This window comes from Etheostoma spectabile, chromosome 10 (genome assembly GCF_008692095.1).
Source record: "Etheostoma spectabile isolate EspeVRDwgs_2016 chromosome 10, UIUC_Espe_1.0, whole genome shotgun sequence".
In the NCBI taxonomy this organism is placed as follows: domain Eukaryota; kingdom Metazoa; phylum Chordata; class Actinopteri; order Perciformes; family Percidae; genus Etheostoma; species Etheostoma spectabile.
The window spans coordinates 18,566,754-18,591,845 of record NC_045742.1 but is presented as its reverse complement, the minus strand read 5'-3'; the positions used below and the strand labels follow the sequence as shown (position 1 = coordinate 18,591,845).

Below are 25,092 nucleotides of genomic sequence, written 5' to 3'. Positions count from 1 at the left end.
TGTGTGTGTGTGTGTGTGTGTGTGTGTGTGTGTGTAAGCTTGCATGTGTGGAGTTGAATGGCAACTCCAGACAGTGAGAGGAATGCTGGTTTTACTCCTGTGTGTCAGCCATTACTCGCTCTCTCTGCCTTAAAGCAATCAAAAAAAAAAATAGATTTGTGAAGGCCCCTCATCACTTTGCCAATCAACCTTAATCCAAGCCCAAAAATGGGGGCCCCATGAACTCCTAAGCACAAGACTAGAATAACAACTACAAAAGCTGGGGTGAAACAGCCTGCAAACAGGATGGTAGCTGCTATCAGTTTCCCGCCATATCCTTCCTTCCCAAATTAACACTACATACAGCATTTCAGCCCATGTGAAATTGGGCAAATGTAGTTCTCAGACATCTGGTTCTTGAGGCATCTGTGGGTTTGGTAGCAAATGCACCAGGGCCAGAGGTGTAGACTATCTTGTAGCACCACAGGAGGCCAAGATCCAAACAAAAAGGCCTCAGCACCACAGAGTGACAGCAGGAAATCTAACATACGCGCTGCGTTACACCCATCTCCAGGGACGCTCAACTACTAGCAAAAAGCTGCTCTAACCCAACAACACCTGACTCAAATGTAAGCATCCAAGAAAGACTGAGAAAGTAAGCTGGCTACAGAGGCAAACAAGCACAAGCCAATGATGGACATCTGAGATTGACAAGTCTGCTGTCTTTGCTGGTTTCAGATTTATACAGGACAGACAGACAGGCAGACCACCAGCTATGGAGCTTTAAAGGTAAATGTCATCCCCTCAGCCATTTCTCAGTTTCTCCTTGTTCTAAAACCAAACCAAACAGTGCCCAATGTGACAGATCTAAATGAGCTAGCATCTCCTCTAGTTTGAAAGACAGAAGCAAAGTGGTTGGGTGGGTGGATTTGAGGAAAGGAAGTCCAAAACACAAAATATGATACATGAACAGGACTGAATCGAGCAGTTAAAAAAAGAACAAAAAAGAAAAACGGAGAAAGAAAAATATAGAATATCTATAACATTATACGAAATCCCTGTCGGCCAGACCTCACTGTACGAATATTTTACAGGTTGTGTATTTGTCTTCTTCCTCCGGTACGGTGGAGGGAAGAGCTGGTAGTGGGAGGGAGGAGGGTTTGAAAGGGAGAGCCTGTGGTTGCAGCTCCCCCTGGTGGTGTGGCAAGGACTCACTACCTGCGTGCAGGCAGATGGAGCCCATTGACCTGTGGGGGTAAGTTAGGCAGAAGCAGCTCCAGCTGGCCGAAGAGGGAGAAGTGGTCGGAGGGGATGTGGGGATGCGGGCAGCCGCTGACATTGTTCTCTACAAGCCAGTGGGGGTCCAGAGGGCCCAAGATACCCAGCACGTTCAGGTGAGGCTTAGAGTAGAAAATATAGTCGATGACACCCTGAGGAGAGAAGAGGGGAATCAACTCCTTCATATAGGGCTTATAAACAAGCAACATTAACAACAGCATATACACTCAGAACACAATAAAAATATCTGTGCGATCAGTAAAGTCACCTTGAAGTCGAAGGTGTAGTTGGTGTAAGGCATCAGGCCGTTCTCATAAGCGCTCTTCAGCTTGAAGCCATGGGTGATCCTGCCGTTGGACGTGCTGTTCTTGCCATTGCAGTTGAATTTGGTCAGGCTGTCGCTATAGCGAAGCTCCTTGAAGTCCTTGTGGGTGCAGTCCACCCCACCAGTACTCAGGTACTCCACTACACCTGAACAGAGGAGAGAGATGAGAAGTCGTCTTCATCAGAAACAAAGTGGAGTGGCACTTCAAGGTCCAAACAGACCCAAACCATATCAGTTCATACTGTCACTATAGGTCCAGCTAAATGGCAATTTAATTGAAAGTAAATTGCATGTGCAACAAGATCTTGGTACAGCATATTTTGGCAGTGACTTTATCCCATGCTAAAACTGAAAAAACATCACCACTGCAAAAATCTATTACTTGATCGAGTCATCTGCAGATTATGTTCTCCATTAGTCAAAATGAATGTGAGAAAATGTCCACCACAATTCTCAAGAACCTGTAGTGTCTTCAAATTGCTTGTTTTGTCCAACAAATACTCAAAAAACAAATATTTCATCTACCATAATATAAAAGACAAAAATATATATTTGTTGTGCTTAATCTATGGTCTGATAAAGCACAATCCTGAAGCCCTGCTTACTTACCAGAGTCAGGCAAGGAGTTGAGGTCGGCACACAGCACCAGTGGAATGGCATTGGTCTCACCAGAGACAGAGGACAACTTGAGGCTGCGTGTGGCCTTGTCCACTATGTTCTTCACCTCTGACAGGAACATCATGGTCTGAACCAGCTTAACGTCAGAGTATTCTGGGTCCCAGTGCATGTGGGCATTGGCTACCAGGAGCAGTTGCTTCTCCATGCCATGGAGTGACTTTCCAGCTGAAGGGGAAAATAAGCAGGGAGAAGTGATTCAAAGAAGAATTACGATTAATGAAATGCAGTGCTATAAGAACAGTCATTTATACACAATGGGAATCAATGACATCACCTATGGTCCTTTGTACTCTAAGTTATCAGTTACTAAGGATCTCAGTGAGTTTCAGACAAAAGTCAATTCAGGATTAGCAGGACTGCTCTTGTATTCTGATCTTGTTTATATAAAAAATATAGTGAATATAGTGTCTACTCACATGAGGCCTCCATCATCTCTTTGCGAACCTCAAGCAGTACAGCTACCCCAATGTTGTCCTTGGTCATTACCCTGTTCAGCATAGCCTCCGAGCCCTCGGAGTTAGCCATGGCCAGCTGGTTGAACTCCACTGTGTGCTTCTGCACTGCACTGAACCTAGAAATAAACAGAAGGGGAGGAGAGAGGCCTTAACATACGTTTTGTGGAAATGTTGGGATTAAATGAATGAAGTGCACATTTTAGGATGTGCATTTTAGGATGTGCTGCAAACAGATCCTGGATCTAACACTTGAACTCTGGATTAGAAGCCTTTGCATGGCAAATCAAAACAAATCTACTAAATGGCGCAATCTTCAGGCTAAAAATTACTACAGGTGTGCCAAGTGACCTCGTGGAGCCTCCGGTGCAACACACACCCAGGTCAGATAAGCCAGCAGTGGGCCAGCCTCGGGTGAGGGTGTATTAATCAATTAACCAATATTATTCTCCCAACACACTGAGCTCGCTCCCCAGACTGACTCACATTTGGTCAAACTTAACGCGTCTCAACGGATGTACATGGTTGGAATTTATCCTGACATCCTGTGTGTGATTTCATGTTGTTCACGGAGAATGAGAACCCGGAAATGAGTAGAGGGAAACACTACCAAACCTAGCCAAGTGGACCAAACATAGTTGCGGTCTGTGTCACTGCGACATGTAATTACATTTCTGGGGCGACGCGCCTACAGTATCTACTAGAGGTGTGACAAGATATTTGTGGCGGTGCGCCACACATAGCGTTATTTTTTTTAAAACTATTTAAAACAAGCATTCGTTCAGCTGCATTTCTTTTCCCTGGTCTCCATCTCTGTCTTTCACGTGCACACAAGGTATTTCTCCTGTGGCCGCCAAAACAGTCAACTTTGTCTGAATTTGTGAGGAGCAGTCCCTCCCCTCTCTCACCGTGTGCGGCAGAACTGCGCACAGTGCAGTGTGCATGCAGGTAGAAAGGGGAGCAGGGACAGGGTGTGGGGGGCCGTATAGATAGAGACAGCGAGACGCAACGAGAAAAAGACACAGCTAAGCTGGCCTGCCCAAGCCAGTCTTCTTTGAGAATTCTTTATTGATCTTTTTCCTCTCCCTTTGTATAATTCATTTTTTTTTTACGTCAAAGATAGGCTACCTAAGCAAAACCGTATTTTACAGCCAATAGTTGCTCCAAAGTATTACATCGGTCAAAAAAGGCCTTGTGAAGAGGGAAAATATATATATATATATATATTTCCCTATCTCACTGGACTATAACTCCCATTTAATTAAGAAATCTCACTAAATCAGGACAAAATAAATTACCGTTTAATTTGCTAAAATTTTCATTCACACACACACACACACACACACACACACACACACACACACACACACACCACACACACACACACACACACACACACACACACACACACACACACACACACACACACACGAGTAGCCTACAACAATAAATTGATTTTTGATTGAATAAAAGGACTTCTTTTCCATTTAAGTTCTTTAAAATCTCATCTCAAGAACCCAAACTTGTGTCGCATCAGCTGGGTGTCCTGTCACACCCCAAGTATCCTAAGTACTTACCTACGCTAACGATTATGGCCAAAATGATAATCACGATTTGTTTGTTTTAACCAAAACTAATTTTATTGTCACATAGGCTATTTATAACTCCTTTCACATTCATATTATGCAACATTCTTCTTATGTTGAAGTTTTATGTTGTATAGACATACAGCTGCAACACATGCAAAGGAAAATTAGCTTTCTGAAATAAATAGCGTAGGATATTTTCTTTCTCCTTCTAAGCTCCTTCAATTGTTTTCCAACAATAACTGATTTAAAGAGCTAGGGGGAAGAGAAAGAGAGAGAGAGTGCGATGGACGCACTCACAGAGCGATGGCTGACTCATTATAAATGGGTCCAACACGGGTTGAATGGCAGGTCAGCAGAGTTCCCCACGCATTTTTACTAACTTATATTCTGGCCATGGGTCACATCTCTTGCAGGTCCAGCTAGCTCCGTCTCACACGCTATTATTTTACGAACTGAAGTTAGTTGCATTTGATAACTTCTGTGATTTTTGCCGAGGCGGCCGCGATAGAGTTACCAGCGGAAACACCAGTAGAAATGCAGGTTTGCCTCTCATGCTTAATATACAGCTGTGTTAATATTTAAAACTGTGTCAGAAGTGTGGACCGGCACCAATGTGTGGCAGGAGACTGGCTGCGGGAATTCAGCTGGTTGAGGTACTGTAAGAAAACAAACTCCATGAACTGCAAATGTTGCAGTCGCTATCCCAGAACTGCAGGGAACACAGTTTCCAGAAAGTGTAGGCACTTTGCAGTTTAAAACACAATATACTAGTTAATCACAATCTTAGCCTCAAGCATTGAGTATGGCGTGACATGTTAATAAATGAAAAAGCAATGCCACAGACGTTTGCTTTTAGAAGACAAGAGACTAGATCAAAGCGCAGATGAGGCAGAGATATTGAAATTTAACATGGCCTACTTAGTTTATAAGGAGGAACTACCCCTTTACCCTTGTTAAGTATTGTTTAACTGTTTAATGACTGAAAGGTTACAAAGCACCTTCTTTATTCTGAATGTATTGTATTTGTTTTTAAATATTTGTACTGTCATGACAGCAATTGTCGGTTTACCTTTTATGTTGCATCTTCAAAAGCGCACAATAAAATGTGACACTGAATTTTAAACAGCACATTGTAATTTCTGTATACAAAGGAAATTAGAAATGTGAATATTTGGTTAGCATGTTGATTTACAGTGGATGCCGTAAAAAAAGTTAGTCTGAGGCCCTGTAGTCTGTCAGACACTAGAGGCTCCATTAATCCATTTATAAACAAACATTATGCTAATCACATTGTCACATTATAAAGATACCACATACACGTCTGTGTATGGCAGTGGTTATTGATAACTGCAGCTGAAAGCTTTGCTAGGCACAATAACACTTTTTTTAAATCACTCAGGCAACAATATGAGCATTCCTGAGCCCATCCTCAAACGATATTGAACATCAAGTAGGTTTGGAATGTTTTAGAGGTACAAATCAGAGTGTCATCATCTATACAAAATATAAAAATGGATGTTAGCTCTTAAGATTAAACAAATGTTTCCTTTGAGGACTACTACAAATAGCACAACTACAAAAATTGTAGGAACATACTTTTCCGTCCTGTAGAAAACTGCACAACCGTCCACATGTTTACGGTCCGACTCGGACATAGTCCTGGCTCGTGACTTTGGACTGAAGAAACCGTCGTATCCCTGCTCCTTCAACTCCGGCAAGAAAAAATTGTAGTACTGTTCTGTCTCAACTTCCTGTAAATCAACAATAAATATGTCAGGACGGACAACAAGAAAGACTGACAATCCATGCAAGTAAAACAAACACCCCCATATTAATATAATTCAAACTAGTAATTGTAAAAGTGTTGCAATTAAGGTGGTTTTTTTTGCATCTACTTGATGTGCGGCCAAAAACCATATCAAAACATAAATTTTCTATTGTTAAATCTGCACTGGCATACAAAATAAACATTAAGTTAATTTCTGTGAAAAAAACTAAACATACTTTGATGCCCATCTCTCACCTGCAAACTGATGATGTCTGCATTGCAGCCCATTATCTCCTGCATGATGGATTTCTTCCTGTACTCCCAGTTTAGAGCCCAAGAAGGGCAATAGCCATATAGCTGTCGTGTGGCATATTTATCACACAGCACATTGTAGCACATAACAGAGAACAGTGCTGAGGGAGAAATGGACAAAAGGGCATAAATGTTAAAGAAGCTGATTCTTTTTGTAAGGAAGGTAAGGGACATTTACACAATTGTTTAACTACTAATCCTTAAAATAGTACACACACACACACACACACACACACACACACACACACTTTTATAATCTGACTTTTTCATTCCAGACAAGCAAAGTTTAAACAAATACGCTATCTAGTGCTGTCAAGAGCATCCCGGACCGACAGGTGGCAATATAACCCTAAAGTTCCCGTAGAGGTCCGACAGGGTCTTGTCCAAAACAGGTAACAATGGCGGTGAGTTTCTTTGTCGTGGGAGTGGAGTCATAAAGCAGTGACTTGCAGAGTTTTGCATTCTGACACCTCTGCTCTGCAATATAATGGGAGAACTGTGTGCGTGGGTCTGTATGTAACAAGCCCCATTAGCAGCAATAATATCTTAGCTATATCCGTCATTGCAGAGATTTGTCTCATGTAAACAAAGGTGATTGTGGCGCAGAATTTGATGTCAAACAAAGGAGACAACAATGCCCACTCCAACGTCACAAGCCCAAATCACGGTTTTCACCAACTACAACCGGAGCTTCTAAAAATCTTCACCCCTTGCAAGAGTTTTCCAGAAGGTTCAGTTTCAGTGACCCGATACTGCGTTTGCAAATGGACAAATGGACAAACAGCCTAACCGTATAAAAGAAGCTGCGGTTTTGAAAATACCGGTGTTAGTGTGGACAGGGCCTTAGACGACCAAAAGAAAATCTAGCTCTGTGCTATATTCTTTTTCCGGTCTATACATGGAAAACATTCATTTTAAGCAGAAATTTACATACAGGATAAACACTATATTGATTGGTACTGAAACATATCCAAATGGTTTTTTTGTATGATTTTACCATTTACACAACAAAAGCTGTATAGAATAGGGATGTTGCAAACAACAGTTCTTTTGGTAGCAAAATTCTAAAAACGTTACGCTAACGTATGCTAGCTTTGTTGAGATGATGGGCTTCAAAGCATAGGGCTGTGGGTCCAGAAGACATTTTCTCCAGATTACATGTAAATCATGCTCTCCTTGCCGCCTCCACAACAAAACAGTGACAGAAAGTTGAAACAAAAACACTGAAGAAAAAAAGAAAAAGTGTCATGACACTGTATCAACCCCCCCGCCCCAAGTGTTATCCCAAAACACATTCTAAAAATATGGGATTTAATTGTTTTTTATTATACACTTCTGTTATCGTGACAGCCGTAGTTACTGCTACTGCTGTTTTTTTATAATGTTCAAATGTTTAAATAAAAAGGAATTACTGTTTAAGTATTATCAGGTTTTTTTGTTTAGTTTTTGGTATCAACTTTGGCATTGAGTATTGTGCACTTTTGGTGGTATTAGTACCTTCTACTAGATTTTTGGTATCGTGACATCTCTAGTATAGGACTAGGGCTGGACAATATTGTGTTTTAGCATCGACATTATGATGTGCGCAGGACGTTGCAATGTTGACGCTAATCCTTTTTTGCTGCTTTATACTGTAGAGAAGTAAACTTTTCCCGTTCTCCTTTTACATGATTATTACCGGCCGACCCTGCCCCACTGGTCGACCAGAACCTGAAATTTAGAGAAAGCAACATGCAGTCGTCATACACTTTAGCCTGGATTGATTATTATATGAATATAATGGTGTCTTGCTAGTCAACTAGTGTATTTCTACCCAATTTCCCTCTCCAAAAATAACTTCAGAAGAGTAGTCACAGCGCGTACTTGCTTTGGTGTTTGTAAAGCATTAAAGTTTATCATCTTCTATGTATATGCACTCCCCCACAAAATCACCGCTATAGTCGAGAATGATTTATTATTTCAAAATAGTGATATTTATTCCATATTTTAAAAATTACTTTCTTTTTTCATATTGCAATATATATCACAGGGGACAAAAATATCGCAATGTCAGTTTTTTTCCAATATTGTGCACGCCTATTTAGGACTATATTTTGACATACAGATTGCATGAAAAACACACCGCAGTGGTGCAGTAAACTGTTAAAACAGTACTGAGGCAGTCAAAACAACACATTTAAGTCGCCTTCAACAGGGTCAACCAACATAAGTAAAATGCTCAACCAATGGGAAACACTATACACACACACTCTATTGCTCTTTTGGCAAAAATGTTTGTCAAGTTGGTTTTACTTAGATTTAACCAAAGGAAATGTGCATATACTACTTTGCAAGTTTCAGAAGTATTTGTTTTGGGTTAAGCACAGCAGTGCTTTTCACACAAAACAAATTTGGATTCTTGCTACTCTTACACATTAATGTAAATAGCATTTTTGTGGTCTGTTCACCTTGTTCCTCCTAGCAAATGAACAAATAAATGTGGTTTAAAGTTATGGACAAACGCTGGATTCATATTTATGGATCAGCTTTGTATTGTAAATAAGATTGATATATATATATATATATATATATATATATATATATATACACACACATACACACACACACACACACACACACACACACACACACACCTGTTCAAAATCAAGTTTCATGTAGGTTGTCCTTACCTGAGGCCCGTGTTCGGTCTGGTTCCTGGAGTGAGATCCACGACCGTGCTGGAGGCTGCTCTGTTGGTACTGAGCAGAGGGGGGGGGGGAATTGTTAAATATGGGTGAAAACATTATCACATACTGCATGTCAAACAATGACTTCAACAAAGTTAAGGGCACGTAAGCTTTCATCTACTGATGAACCTATCTTTTGGGTAAATAAAAAACAACTGGCAAAATGTGATTACTGTTCTGGCCTAAAAACTGCGAGAGGCGGGGACTCACTGCGCTTGATAGCCCCTGCCAGATTGTCTAACAAGTAGTTGAGCAGTCTCCGCGTGCCATCCGGTTCCTGGTAGAGGCTCATAATTTCTTGTGCAAGTGGGTTTCCTGGTGAAGGAAAAGCGAAGTGGGCTGAATCATTGCTAAGAGACCAGTGGGATTTCAAGGCTAGAATGGCTACAAAAAAACATTGATACGCCACTCACCTTTCAACCCCAGTGTTTGTAACTGAAACAGTTTCCCCAATTCAAATGGCAGAACCCGCAACTGGTTGTTATTTAAAAGCAGTTCCCTGTGGAGGACATATTGGAATTTGATCATTAGAAACCAGCCCTCCTAAGAAACAACCATTTTTATTACCGTTCAAAAACATAATTCATCTATGCCATACTTGCCAACTTTAGATTGATAGTTAATGTGAAAGGAAATTGGCAAATAAATATAGATATATGATTCAAGATCAACCCTCTGACAGCTACTTCTTTCTATTGTGCCCAAATTTAGGGGTAAATGTATGGCCTGAAATCACTCACCTGAGAGACACCATGTTGCCGAGCTCTGCCGGCAGGGTCCTGATCTTATTGGATGAGAGATCCAGGTACACTAGGTTGTGTAGTTTGGCAATGTCTGGCGGGATGCGTGACAATGAGTTGTCACTGATGTGCAGGGCAGTGAGGTGGGTGAGAGACCACAGGGCTGTGCTGAGACTCCTTACTCTGCCTGCAGTTGGAAAAGGACAAACAGGAGAATTAAGTTCCATTATCCAACCATTACTCCCTTCACACCATAGGGAAAAAAAAAAAAAAAAACTTTGACTAACGTACCCATTTGTGTGAATAGGTCGAAGTGGGTTGACTGATTTTACAAAGAAAATGATGTTTGAGCATAATTGTAGGGCCTCATTCATTTCCCCAAATACAAACAAAATCACATCAAGACATGTTGCATTTCCAGGTGAAATAATTTTACAGTGACCTATTATAAACAAAACTTAACTAGAGCTGCACTAATTAGTCCATAATCAATTAGTTAAACAGAAAATTCCAAAGCAACAAGTTTGATAAATAAATAATATATAAATTAGATATTTAAAGAAAAATGCCAAAGACTTACTGATCCAGGCTTATGTTCTGGTTAAAATGTGGATATATGCTGATTGATTGCTCATTGATAAAAGAAAATAATCCTTAGCTGCAGCCCAGGTGTAAACAATGCAAATATTGGCTCAATTTCATTTAGCTGCCAGACTAATTGTTAACTTTGGGTGTTGTCATTTTCTTCAGTCTGTGGCCCAACAGGAAAATTAAGTTTTAACCTAAAGTTAGGTAAAGAGTTAAAATATAAAAGCATCAACACATATTTAAGATGAATGAGATGACAGTAGGCCCTGTTTGCCCCGCACTGTTAAAATGTACCGGTACTGTATTTTCCGCTATGTGAAACTGAAAATGTCTATTGTGAAAACGACCCAATGGTGAGACATGAAAGGTAAGTACACAAAAGCTACATGTTAATGTAGAAAAACAGTCTAATACGGTTAAGCTTTATGCCAACAACAATATATGTGTATGAACAGTATACAATGCAATACAACTACTTTACCAACAAAACTTGGAACTCCAATATTTAATACTCACCGCTGATTTCCAGCTCAGCCCAGTATGATTTCTTCCCGTTGGCTGCTTCTTCGCTAGACATAATTGTGTACATCCGCCTGGGATCCGGCGGGTCATATTTTTCCTTGGGCATTCCTATAACACTGCAGAGATAATTTTTTATTTTAAATATCATTCATGGACAAAGTCAAATATCTTCTCGTCTTGCATAGCCAGACCCATATGCACGACGCTGGTAGCTAGCTGTATCTCTATGTTTATAATATGGTATCAAGTGTAAATCAATTAAGCAATTTTCTCTAGAGACTAAAGCTTAATCACTCCGAATTAGGTTGGAGGTGGTGTAACTTTAGCTAGCTAGCTACGTATTAGCTCATCAGGTAACGTTAACCAAATTTGCATTGAGAATTACCACATATTGACACATGATATTAAATGTAACGTTCATCAAGCACAAAGAAAATACGTTGCTATCAATCGTTTATAATACAATATTTAAATATCATTAAACTGCTTCCTATAAGAGCTGATATTGGAGTTACCGTGTAACGTTAGTTAACGTTACATAACAATCAACATTAAAATCAGCAACAAAGCTAGAGCAATAGCTACATGGCACGCTTAACTTAGCAAACAATGTTGTTAACGTTACCTGTAGCTAAAGCTTTAGCTAGCTATAGCTAACGTTAGTTAAAGAGCTGAAAATTAAACTGCATTTTAAAAAGAGCTAAAAAAAAATAGCTAACGTTACCACTAGCGAGCTAAGAGTAGCCGATTTTTCTCTCGTTGTTGCTAACTGATTAGCCCAGCCTAACGTTAGCTATTAAACTGTAGGTAGCTACATAACAAACGCTAAATAGCCAACGCTAGCTCGCTTGCTAACTAACTAGCAAGATGCCAAACGGACACGCGAAGTTACAGAAATTGAGCCATTAGATAGCTGAATTTAACGCTCCGTCCGAGTGAGTTAGCTGAAAAGACGCAAAATGATATTAGAATATACTGCACAATTGTGTTTACATAACAGCAAAGCACTGACTTGCGCATTAACACTAGCTAACGCTAGGCCACGAAACAGCGCTTTAGTTAGCTGCCGCTAGGTAGCCTCTAGAAGCATTAACCACTATCATTGGGATACTAACGCTGGGTTTGCGAGCTATTTAGCTTAGCTGGAGTTAGCTTGCTAGCTAAAAGCTAACATATCCCAATTATTCGAAGCTGACCGTCTTCCTACTCAAAGAAGTCATACTTCGGAAAACGACTACAGCGCTTTTAACATATGAATAAGATTGCGGTAAAATGAGTGGAAAAAAAGTTCTGGTCGAACATGAAGGATTCCTTTTTTACCTGCAAGAGCATACCAAATCGCGAGGACGACTGCGTGTTCTCTTTTGTTTTCTAGCTACTTCGCACCCGTTTCCGCTGCTGTATCATGGCGACAGTAGGGATTTTTTTTCCTCTGCCGATAACAGCACTTGATCCTATTGGTCAGCGTGTAGACAGTCGCAACCAGCTGTTGAACCAGAGTAAATTAAACCCTTAAATGATAAGTCATGGGCCATGCGATGGATGGATAAAATACCACGGTTCAATCTATTGTGCCTTACTTATAAATTATGCATAGTTAGCAAGCAGAAGAGAAGTAAATGTAGTCAAAGTAATGAAGAAAACTGTTAGGTCTTTTGTTTATTTGATTGATTGATTTATTTCATTTTTTAAAAACACAAATAACACTGCACAGCAGTAATTACATAATCAAACATTAAAAACAGCAACAACAGAGACAAGAATACAATAAATCCTGAAGGCTTATTTCCATTGTGGTCCTCATGGAGGCCCTTTGACAGCTTAAATCATTAAGAGAAGCCAAATGTCAATATTGTTTAAGTCCATTGGACCCCACAATGGACTTTATTTTCCCAAACACAGAACTTTAACGAGTCAACTCATACAAAAAAATATAAATATAATTAGTACAATGCCTTATAACTAATGCTTTCTTCATCCAAGAAAAGTTTTTTTTCTCTCCATTCAACACTGACAGACGTCTAGCAGATGATCCTGTAGATAAGTGAGGGACTCTTCCACATGGAGAGGTAAGGCTTGGCCAAGGTCAGCCTGGGATCTGGACAGAAAAGCCTCCACTGCTTCACAAATGGCAGGCTTAGATACCATATCATCCGGCTTGTAGACCAAGTTGCCAATTCCACCTCTTTGTTCAGAGACTGAGTTACATAGATAGCCTGGGCATAACAGATGAAAGAAAGTAGGAGTAAACCAAAGTGGGCTGGAAAAGGTCAAGTAAAGCACGAGATGAAGAGCTGATGGATTAACATTTCACTAGAATTGTACCTTGTACAATTTCGTGTGACAAATAAAAATGGATTGACTGTTTCATTGATAAAGTTTCACTCAATCAAAATTTCACTCATTGTTGAAATGTTGTTTTAATATTCAGGGACATGGTACATTGGGTATCAAATAGTTAATATAATCCACATGTTAGCGGCATTCTCCAGGAGAGATAATATCTGTTGAAATCAGTGGTTAAAAGTCTCACAGTTATACTTTTAATTTAATGAGAATGCAAAACTATTAGGCAGGTGACTTTGAGTCAAAAAATTAACACCAAAAGGACCAAGCACAGGAATGGTAAAAATATGTCTAAAGTTTACCACTATTTATATTTTGTTTAACTAAAATTTGGCGTAACATAAATGCATTCATTATTCAGTAGAATACATCCATTTATTTATTTATTTATTTATCCATTATCAGAGATGAACCCACGACAGAAATATACAATTGGGAATTAATGGTAAGTAGAAGGGGAAAGGGAAAGACATTTGACTAGGTGGTCAGGCTAGTCCAGCTCGTTGCTTCGCCCTCTTTTTTTTTCCCTCTGCTGTAGAAAAAAAAATCCTATAAAACAGCTCAGTACAATCCCATATGGCATTGCACCACATATTGCCCATTCACTGGAGTCTGACATTTCCAATAGGCCCCAAGCACTGTCTGCTTCCTGGCAGCAGAACAATGGAAAGCTGGCCTACTCAGTAAATATGTTGGTGATCCCCTGACTCACCTAATTTGGTGTTGTTATTATTATTATTATTTTTTAAATTTATTGAATAATAGGAAAGCTGATAATGTTGTAATAATGTAATAATAGTCTGGATCGAAGGGAGTACATTTCCAGGATAGAGCCTGACATCTCGCACGTGGCTCACGCATAGGATGTCTGCTCTCTGTGTGTTGCCGTTCTCAAAATCACTTTGCTACAGGAAATAACAGCCTTTGAGCCAGGAAGCTACATGCTGAAAATGGCAAGTTTTGAATTTGGATAGTGCAATAAGGCAGAACTGCTTGGTTCTTTTCAGGATTGATTGCAAAGATTTCCAAAGAATGTTTACAGCATTTACTATCTAAGTGTGACATTTTGGGACAGATTGGCGGGATTGTAACATCTCACCTTTCATCGCTTTGTTGTAGCTGAGCAGCAACATCCAGAGAAGATGGACCAACTCCTCCCACTTCTGCCAACTTTCAGTACCATCCTGGAGAATACAGTCATGGATCAGTGGCACTGAACGGCCGCTTGTTGTGGCAAACTTTTAAGTGTTAGAATTTCCCAAAATAAATCAAAGATACCTCCTATTTGCTTAATAAGGAAATGGGAAAAAGGGGTGGTCGTCACTGTCTTTAAACTTTAATTCCACAATCTTTTTTTTCTGATAACTGTAATAATACATTGTAAATCAGATATGTTAATACCACTATATCTGTGAAGCTAGCCAAAGGCTGGCAAAAGCTAAAGATGAAAACATGATGCAAGAGTGATATTCACCGAAGGGTCTGGTGCCAGAGTGCAGTTCTTCAAAAAGTGAAGCAGAAGACTGAGCGACATGGGCAGAGAGATTTTCAGTGGGCATGCATAATCTAACAGATGTTCCAACAGCTTACATCTCAGCAGCATGCTCTGCAGGCTCTCCAGTAACAACATCCTGGGTGGCAGAAACACATTAGTCATAGCTTGGGAAACTGGAGAAAAGAGGCACATTAGAATAATTCTATTTTTTGGTTTAATCATGAGTTATTCAATTGATCCATTTAAAGACTATTTATAAATTGCTGAAATACCTTTGCATTTAATAATGTCATTACAATTTGCAAACCACATTGAAATTATTATTAAATTAATACAAAATGTATTTCAATATCATTTTTTAAATCTTTATTTTTTTAATTTAAGATAATGTCTAATACAGAACATAAAACTGAAGGCCTGCACAGACAGTTTATAGCTCTTGTTAATTTTCAACTCATGTCCCTAGTTGTTTTTTTAAAAGGTTTTCTTAAATTTAAAGGCACTTAGACATGTAACATTTAAGGAAGTCCATGTTACATACACATATATATATATACACACACACACACACACACAGTACATACATATACTGTATATATTTTTATACATACAGTATATACATATATACGTACATACTAATGTTAAACTGTTAATTTGTATATACAAAAAATCCTTTTCTGATTCCTCCTTCTCACATTTTATTTTTTATTTTTTATTTTTTAATTTCCCATAATGGTGATACAAATCCTGCTCATCTTGCCTCTCTCCCTCGTCTAATCTCTCTGCCTCACCTGTGTGCTCGTAGAGGTATATCGCTGATGAGCATATGGAAGAGCTCCTGGGACAGCTTGGCAGAGTTTAGAGCTGGAGAACGGTCCACCTCCAGAGCCAAGAACAGCATCCTCTGGAAGATGGACACCATTCTGCACAAGAAAACGGGACAAAAACTAGAATGTGGAAAAAACACCGCATAGAAGCATCCCTAATTATGTATCCATGCAAATAAACAGTGTTAAAAAATAATTGTATTCCTAAATTTGTAATTCACCTAATTTGTTCATCTCTCTCTCTGGCTGCTTCTTTACTCTCCCCATGCTCTGTTGATTTTATAATGGCAGAAAAGAGCCACTTGATAACATCCCTAGAAAACAAAAACATCAACAATATTACTTAGAGGTGTGACCCCACGTGATCTTGTAAATCCTGGACCCAAATCCAAAAGATTAAGGGGCTGGCATTGAATACTGAAAGTCGCCATCTCAAGAGGCAGCACCAAGCGTGCATTTGAAAATCTCACTGGACGCAAATGGACAACACTACGACCAATCACAACAACACACAGGGTGACGTATCCAGATCCCCACATACTTAGCTCCCAGCGGAGCAAACTGATAGATTAAACTGTTGTCATCTGTTTCTCCAAAGGTGACTCTGAGTTTACTTTTGCAGAGTGATAGCTGAAAAAAAGCTACCTGTAAAACCCATTGTTAGAATGTTAGAAAGCTCTCTCTCTCTCTCTCTCTCATAATGGTCATAAATCAATACTTGAGTAGCTTACTTCCTTGTTTAGTGCTGCAATAAATAAAATGCAGAGGAGGAGAAAATAGCAAGCGGTCTTCATAAAAATCATCTATTGAGTGTTAGACGGTAATTAACTTAATCAACGTGACAGTAAAATAAGCTTTATTTCTCTCTGTCTACCGTACAATGACAAATTAAAGTACAACACATTTGGTCTCAACAGTCTCAACTACTGCCAAAAAACGCAGTGTAACCTTAGTTCTCTGTGTGAAGAGACTCTCTCTCCACCACACACATGGAATAAGTAACAGTGTAACTGTTATGGCATTTTTCCACTACATGGTACCTGCTCGACTCGCCTCAACTCTACTCGCCGTTTTTGCTTTTCTATTATAAACAAAGTCCCTGATACCTGCCAACAGGTCCTTTTTTTAGTATTGTCTCTGTCAAGGCTCCAAGCGAGCTGAAGCAATACTAAAAGGTGATGTGAAAACCTGGTGACTACTTATTTAGTTGGAGAGAATTATCAATAATCACTGCGCCATCACTGCTAGCGACAGACGGGGTGTTCTGAAAAAACCCGCCATTTTTAAACAGTTTAGCCAGCTGTGTTTTTTTTTTTTTGCCGCTTCCAGCTTCTTTTGAAACTAAATGTGTCCTCTGGCTGTGGCAACAGCCCCATGCCAACACTCAAAAACAACACACCTTCAACGTTGTGTGTGTGTGTGTCGTGTCCCGCCAGTTTCCTGCGGCATCGCTATGACTACCAGCCACTCTCGTCTCATGCATGAGGCAGTGCTAATTCTGCAATGGAAAAAGGAGGGCACCGCGGCCGAGTCGAGCTGGTACTAGCGCCATTAGTTATACAGGAGAGAAGCCAGTCATTTGACTTTATGGCAAAACCTTTCAGGGCTCGGTTTTCGTCTTATTTCTTCATTAAAGTTTTCTGTAAAATAGGGTGCAAATCTGGTCTTAGTGTGTAGGAATGATAATTTCTGTGAGAAGATTACATGTATTGATACCCTGAATAAAACATGTTTAGATGTGCAGTACACAGCATACTGAGAGGTGATTCTAATATTTTGTCTATCCAAGTTATATAAATGAGGGTAGAATAATTAGAAATACCCATCAGTGTAATACAACTCAAGAGCATCACAAAACTACAGCTTACAGTTTCATCAAAAACTATATGCACCTGACGTGAGGGAACTGCTGATCACATGACAATGTTGCCTTGGCGATGGAGTGATGGAGGGTAGAGATAGATCGTTTGGCCTGGAAGTCATCCTCCAAAGTCTGCACGACATAGTCCAAGAGCATTCGCACAACCTCACATCGATGTCTCTTTGTAGGGTCCTAAGGAAGCGAGAGGGGCACAGTGTATCACTTTAAAAGAAATCACAAAAAGGAGTTTGTTGTTAATATGTCGGCCTACTAGGTCAGAGTGAGCATCCACTAATAATGATTTCAACAATGCACACATTTTGGGAAGGATTCTTTTAATTATATAGGCACGAGTAAAAAAAAAGAAGAAGAATCCAATTCTACAATATATCAACATACGTCTTTTTAACAACACTGGCAATTGTAGATATTGATAGATCACCCAGCATTACTGAATAATCAAACATTTTGTTATCAGGTGTTAGCTACATGTGACCTCTCTCTCTCTCTCTTTTTCTTTTCTATTTCTGTAAATAAACATCGTAGTACCTGATTGAACATGATCAAGGTCAACAACTCCCAGTCCCATGGAACTGTGGTTTTATCAGCCATGTGGAGTCTGCAATCAGAAAGGACAAAAACGAGAGTAACAAGATGGAAGAAAGGACGTAAAGGACGGACCAAGAATGTAAATAGGAAAAGCTACAAATAATCCATTACTATTAACGTCTATTCCTATGGTTCCTTCACCTCTGTGTCCTCATTAGTAGATTAAAAGCCTGCACGCACAGGTGATAAGGACACTGCAGGTTGAGCAGAATGCCATGCAGCAAGTGGGAGGTGATATCTCTGGGGGGATAGTAACCAGGCTGTAGCAGGTCAGACAAAAGCTCCAAAGTGCCTTCTGGGTAGTTCTCATCGATGGTACTGTAAACCAGGCTCAGGCTCTGACGGCAAAGCATCTCTGGAGTTCCAAAATCTTCATCTTCCCCATCAAACTTAAAAAAACAAAAAACAGAAGAGAAATACTAAACATTCAGCCTTGCATACAATTGAGAAATAGCTCACGACAGGCTGTGTTATGTTGTGTTTATATCACAGCTAAGGGGCGCTGATCAGCCCAACACAAAGTGGAGTTCATATGTAAGGAGAGCAACATAAAAATACAAATATATAGATTTGGAGAAATGTCTCTCACCAGGGCTTGAGCTGTTCCAGACATTATTTTCCTGAGTGTAACTGGGCACACAAATTGCCTGTCCTCCCTACTGGCCGCCCTGAAGTCTATATCAAATCTGCTCTCTTTGTTGTCTTCGTCTCCATCACTCCCCTCTTGCCAAAGAAAAGACACTGGGCTGTCAACGCCCAGCTCACCTCCGTCTGTCCCGGCCCCAGATTTGTCATCCATGTTCTCAGTTGACAAAGGAGGTTCACTAGGGAGAAAGAAAAACTCAGAGTTGTTTGACGGCTCATGAGCCTTAACCTCCTCCAATTGCCATATAGATGTACTCTCCGCTAGTGTATGCTCAGAAGTGGGTGTTGGGTCGAATTGGTGGGACATAGAGTCTAGGCCAAAAGTCTCAGAAGGGTTTGGTCCAGTGGTAGGAGAGTAGGAAAACGAGTGATCAGAGACAACTGCCTTGTCTAATTCCAGTTGTTCAAGTTTGGAGCAGATCACTTCTTTATGTAAAGAACCCTGTGCTTTGACTTGAGATGAAGAAGGTGATGTTGGAGAGGGCATGAGCGTGGATAAGCAAAAGTCATCCCTCTCTTCTTCACGAGTGGTGTGAGTCTTTGAGGTTGCAACAGAGACCTCTTCATCTGAGAAGGGAGAGTCAGCTGGGCTCCTTAGATGCAGAGATATTTTACCATTTAACTGTGCGTTTGTAAATTCATTACGGTTCTCTTGTTCTTCCTGTCTAACAAGAGATTCAACCACCTTAGGAGAAGACTCATCCAGTAGGTGATCCATGTGAGGACCATTTGCCGTGGTAGTTCTACTCAAATTACTAATGCATTGTGGTGCTTCACTGTTATTGTCTGGTCGACTAGGGTGCAGTGACATGTGTGTACCATCTTTGTTTAAATAGACAAAACACCTTGACTTCTTCAGTTCTGCGCAATGAGTGTCAAGAAAAGGCAATCGTCTTAATTTTACTATTGCTGCATGAAGACGTGCTTTAACCTTCTCATTTTGGTGTTGTGTTTGAGAATCCAAACGTCTCTGCTTTGGCTTTGAATTACCACAGTCCTGCTGTAGTGCAAGATCAGTTGGGTCTCTTGAAGAGCTTGTCTGTGACTTTAAATCTTGTTTGTTTGAAGTTGGATTGTTATTTGTTCTTTGTGCTTGTTTTACTTGAGAGTCACTTGGTGGCAAATTCTCTGTTTCCTGATTTGTCCCATTTTCTATGTTGGTCTCAGTCAAGTCAACCAATGTCAAGACACTGGAATTTTGTCTTTTGCAATTCTTCAGCTCGGGAAGAGTCCATCTAGGGTTTGTGAGGTCAATATAAAGCTAGAAAAGAGAAAAAATAAACAGAACATGTCAATATGTCAGAGGGTTGCTTACATAATTACAGATAAAAATAGTATGGCTTCTGATTTTGTTAGATACAAAATAGGACTATCAAAATGAACGTGATAACGAGTGAACACAAACACAGAGGCTGACACAGAGAACCCTGGTTCCCCTCTTAGTTAAACTTTATTGTAAAATGAGGCACTACATTGTGTTAGTATTAGAGTTTGCCACATTATGCTTTCATCATTTTTCTTTAGCATTCGATATCTTTAAAGTTATTCTGGAGAATATTCTAGACAGTATTTTGTCAGTTAAGGATTGTTGCAATAATGACAATTATGTCCACCCCCATGTTGACAAGAGTATTTTAAAAAAAATACAAGAAATACAAACGTGCCATTCATTTGCAATTAAATATTTTTAATGATTGACAGTCCTTGTATAAACACATTTCTCCTCACCTATTCAAAGGAATATCATTGTTTTGTCTCACCATACGTAAAAGTGCTACTATAGCATTGCTGTTCTTAAACATGGTATGTGTGTGAAATATGATAAATGTAGAAGATCTGATTGCACTCTCCACACACCTTCCATAATGTATATGGTTCTACTCTCTGAATATTAATGTCTCAAAAAACTGACAGAGGTTTTACAGTCAAAGTCACAATCCTGAATCTGATGCAAACTTACATTTGTTTGTTAAGACCCTTTCACTATGGATTATGATAACCTGTCAACTAGTGAATAAAAGGACAGATTCAGTATCATCTTTAAACGGCCAAAGGCACACACAGAAGCTTTGGTTGTGATGTTACTTAACTGACTTAGTTTCATAACTCCCTCATGACACTTTTATGGGCAGCCATAAAAGAAGAGAAAGTGCCCCTTTGTCAGTTTTGTGTTAGTCAATACAGTAAAAGTGTATGAAGTTGTAAAGCTTGTATTTTAAGATAAAATCTTACAATTCTGAGAAGGAACACAGATGTCAACTGTCAGAGATTTTGCCATAAATGAGCAGGACAGCCTTATGACAAAATAGAAATGTGTGTATGACAATGCTAGTTAATGTTATGCTGCTTTCGTGTGGTATCGGAATAATTTGAAAAATGCTTTCCCGACAGGGGAAAAAAAATCACGTGAATGCCCCCTCCAGTCGAAAAGACTACACAACTTGCAAAGTTGGAGTCAAATTACGCAGTAACATTGCAGACAAAAGTAAATGTTGGGCTTAATAAACTTTTAATTGATTCAACTATTGTATATTAAAAAAATTGCAAACATTTAATTTGTAATATGGTATTAAGTGCTGTAACCTATTTATTAGAATGGGCATTGTTTTTAGACTTAACCCTCGTGACAAGTAAGGTAAAGCAATATTTTTGTGATTTGGGGAAATGTAGCTAACGTTAACGTTACTGGTGCATAAACAAGTCTACAAAACTACAAAAACATGTTTACTTCCTGTCAGCTCAATGTTTATAACTTTAACAAAGAGTAAAGTATTAATACAATATTACATTTAGAACACAAACAATAATGCATATCATTTTGCATAACACTTAATACATTATTTATCATTATCTTTTCAACACACTGCTTTATGCTAGCTAGCATTCAGATCAAAAAGTAAAAGTAATTTCACCACAACATGCGTATGGGTACAGACCAGACAGAGCGAAAACTAAGTTTTGTTCAATTACGTTTTGTTTGTGTATTATAATAAAATGAACAGCCCATCTTGAACTTTGTTATATTCCCCTGACTCTTGTTAACGTTACCTTTAATCTGATATAACTTACCCTCATCTTGACAAGCCCAAGAGCCAGAAGAAATTGAGCTCTCTATTTTTGAAATTTAGCGGTTAACTAACTTAACGTTACTTGACTAAGGTTGGCGCTAAACTCGCTGTAACTGAGATAATGTTAACTACATGTTCGTTAACTAGCTAGCTAGCAAGCTATAGCTGCAGCGACATCTTGAGGACAATAAAAGTAAGTTAGCAACAAGTTCTACAATGGGTCGAGTAACTTAGCTAGCTAGTTTGTTAGCTTACCGTTGGAACGTTGACGGCATCAACGTCAACTCGCACTGCTGTGAGGGGCAGGGGATCACTTTTGGTCATAACGTTACAGAAGGAGCCGACGATTTCCACATCAGAGTCATTGCTCTCGGAGCTGAGACTGATCACATCCATTTCTCCTTCGAGACAGAAACTTCAACAAGTAATGTTGGGAAATATTTTGGCTTTGAAGGTTGTTGTATCTTCATAATTCACGAGACGCCGCAAGTTTACTATCGTAACCGATCTTAAAACTAGCTACACTATTGTTACATCGGAAAAATAAAATCCATAACATGACGTCCCTGTGTTTCAGCGATGGCTATAGAAGATATTCGATTCAACCGTCACTAGCACATCTGAAATGTGATACTTCCTGTTTTTCTTTTTGCATTTTTCTTCTGTAGTATGGCGGATACATTTCATACATTTCAATGGGCGGATCACAACTGGCTACACATCTGCAAATATCTCCACCTACTGTTTTGGAGTGTGACGGCTCAACCTGCCATCATTTCCGCTAAGAAAATGTTTCTTCAAAATAAATAAGAGCCCTGGGCCCTACCCAAACGTTTATGACACATTTTACTCAGTTGATTTCTCCAAACTACTCATGACACATGCCTGACTTGACTTTCAATCAGACTCCAATTAAACCAGTTAAAATCCGTCCATCACATTTCCCATAACTTCTTTGCCACTATTGTACCCCACTTTTGGCTTGTTTCATTGTGTTTTCAAAGGATACATGATGTCAGTCACCCTTCTATTGGAATTCCTTTACTTTACTTTACTTATTTGGTGTGTTTGGTGACATAGTGTAGTCTCACACTTCACCACTGGAGTGCACTCATGTTGCGCACAACATTTTGGAAATTTGTCAGATATGTCCACAGAGCCGAGCAGTTTTTAGCAGTTAAACATTTGTGTATTCAATTCAATTCAATTTTATTTATATAGCGCTAAATCACAACAACAGTTGTCTCTTTGCAAAAGAGCAGGTCTAGACCGTACTCTGGGATGTTATTTGCAGAAACCCAACAGTTCCCACCAAGAGCAAGCACTAAGCGACAGAGGCAAGGAAGAACTTCCTTTAAGAGGCAGAAACCTTGAGCAGAACCATGGCTCAGAGTGGGTGGTCATCTGCCTCGACCGGCAGTCGATCGTATTGTTCACAGAAATTCCCCTAAAAGTGAACTGTGAACAGTAGAGCTCAGGGAAAGACCTGCTTTAAGATCAGAAGAATTTGTATTTGGTCCTAAGCATGGATGAGCTCTTTCAGTGTTTTGTGGTGCATGGCATCACTAAAAGCTGCTTCCTTCTGATGGAGAGCTGCGACATACATGACATACTGTAAGTGTGTGTTGAGTAGATAAGAACACTGTAATTTTTATATAGGCACATTGCTTAAGCTGTAAAAAATATGCACACTGAACTGTTGTCAGCTTACAGCCTTGTTTATAATACCACGTTTTTTTTTTTCTAGCACAATTTCTCTACCTTCTGTTTGTTTTTAAAATGCATGTGTTGTGGACACGAGATATTCCAGGTTTTTCAAATAAATGTAAATATTTCTTCTGCAGTCTTGTGTAATTGGATGAGAGGAGCTATTAACCTCAGATGCCTCCAACCAGTAAACCTTGTGAGGAATATCAGGCAGGATGAGTCATAACAATCAGACACACACAACCTCCTGCCACCGATTGAGCATTGTGAAAACTTTATTAGGATGGTTATGGAGAGAAATAAAATAAAGCGAGTGCATGTAAGTGCTAAAGGTTTCTTTTGTTGGGAATCCAACATTTTTTGTTCTGATGCTTTCAATTCTGAAAAAGTCCATGCTAGAAATTTCTGAGAAAGTAGCAAGGTCTTATGTGGTGTCTAAAGGAACTGTGGATGGTTTTTGAAATCCCTGATGAACCTGCAAACCCTCTGCTGCCCATACATGGACGCAGATTAAGGATGGAATACTTTATCATCAACAGAGCATGTGGTTTCTTGTTTTAAAAGGTGAACAAAAGCACGTCTGCAGTTCTCATTAGTTACTTGCACTGGGAACCAGTGATATCTGATATGAGGCCAGCTGGCTTTAGACAGACATGTTTGAGGAGATCAGTGAATAGTATTAGACTGAGCAAGTCTTTCTTTTCAAAGCAGGTTGTGAAATCAAAATTCATAAACTGTTTTTACCTGTCAGTCTTTGTATGGATTACAGGATATACGGTATTATGTCAATTAGTAAGCTTTATAAGTGCCAGTTGGTGGATTTTGGACAGAGCCACGTTATCTGTATTCCTCCGTTACCAGTCTTTGAGTGAGACCCGTTTTCAATGTTTGTTAAAAGAAAATGATATGCTCTTTATTATCTCTTCTAACTCAAACTCATTGGCCTCGGCTCGTTTTCTGTGAAGAACATAAAAAATAACTCATTTTCAATGACTGCACACGGTACACCCCACCTACACATAACTATTACATATGAGGTGTTACATATGAGTGTATTTAGTTGTAGGTGCTATGATACTATGTTGTCTATTCTCCCACAAAGTTACACAATTGTTACATTTTATGCACTTTCACATGTTCTGATTAAGTTCTAAGATCACCAATAATAATAACAGAATCACCAATAACGATCAAAAATCTTGCTTCTAATTTTCTTTTTTTTTCTTCTACATTTTTTATAATTGAACTTTCTTGTTTTCTCACAAAAAACAAACATGGTCATCTGATCATAATTAGTATCTCATAGGGGTTGATGACAAATAGGAACCATAAATGACGTTAAATTTCCAACATGGTTTTGGATAACCATATTGTACCTCACTGCCCAGATCCCATCAGTCCCCACCCTGGTCTCGGTCATGGTGCAACAACAAATGTAGATGAACATGAACACTAAATCAACCATACAAAACTAAAACTCGTGTAACATAAATGCAGACCCAAAACTATATCAATGGTAATCTATGAAGTATTTTACATAAATTGTTATTGCTGAATTAATTTAAAAGCCTAATATT

General features: G+C 39.3%; 2 protein-coding genes and 1 long non-coding RNA gene across 7 annotated transcripts in view; all 3 read right to left on the bottom strand.

Moving 5' to 3' along the window:
- Positions 1 to 6: 6 nt before the first annotated feature.
- On the bottom strand, positions 7 to 12,513 carry LOC116697410 (CCR4-NOT transcription complex subunit 6). The gene is made up of 12 exons (XM_032528774.1): positions 12,278 to 12,513; positions 10,952 to 11,073; positions 9,848 to 10,034; positions 9,521 to 9,606; positions 9,318 to 9,422; positions 9,051 to 9,119; positions 6,325 to 6,482; positions 5,898 to 6,052; positions 2,677 to 2,831; positions 2,192 to 2,425; positions 1,526 to 1,728; positions 7 to 1,409 (listed from the first exon to the last, which is right to left on the bottom strand). Exons 2-12 carry the CDS (start codon positions 11,061 to 11,063, stop codon positions 1,194 to 1,196), a joined length of 1,680 nt encoding a protein of 559 aa, XP_032384665.1. The 5' UTR covers positions 11,064 to 11,073; positions 12,278 to 12,513; the 3' UTR covers positions 7 to 1,193.
- A 99-nt stretch (positions 12,514 to 12,612) lies between these two features.
- simc1 (SUMO interacting motifs containing 1) lies at positions 12,613 to 22,576 on the bottom strand. 5 transcript variants are annotated; one of them, XM_032528747.1, is made up of 10 exons: positions 22,064 to 22,574; positions 18,685 to 20,001; positions 18,237 to 18,484; positions 18,036 to 18,105; positions 17,518 to 17,678; positions 15,847 to 15,939; positions 15,590 to 15,721; positions 14,778 to 14,934; positions 14,403 to 14,487; positions 12,613 to 13,173 (listed from the first exon to the last, which is right to left on the bottom strand). In XM_032528747.1, exons 1-10 carry the CDS (start codon positions 22,202 to 22,204, stop codon positions 12,962 to 12,964), a joined length of 2,616 nt encoding a protein of 871 aa, XP_032384638.1. In that variant the 5' UTR covers positions 22,205 to 22,574; the 3' UTR covers positions 12,613 to 12,961. The 5 variants fall into 5 exon arrangements, with proteins under 5 accessions (XP_032384638.1, XP_032384639.1, XP_032384641.1 ...); XM_032528748.1 differs by lacking the exon at positions 22,064 to 22,574 and adding an exon at positions 21,810 to 22,044; XM_032528750.1 differs by having other exon boundaries at positions 12,625 to 13,173; positions 18,685 to 18,919; positions 22,064 to 22,570.
- Positions 22,577 to 24,431: 1,855 nt separating this feature from the next.
- LOC116697401 (uncharacterized) overlaps positions 24,432 to 25,092 on the bottom strand; it is a 7,144-nt gene continuing 6,483 nt past the window's right edge. Inside the window, exon 3 of the long non-coding RNA XR_004333995.1 lies at positions 24,432 to 24,528. This is a non-coding gene — a long non-coding RNA (uncharacterized LOC116697401). The remainder of the gene's footprint in view (positions 24,529 to 25,092) is intronic.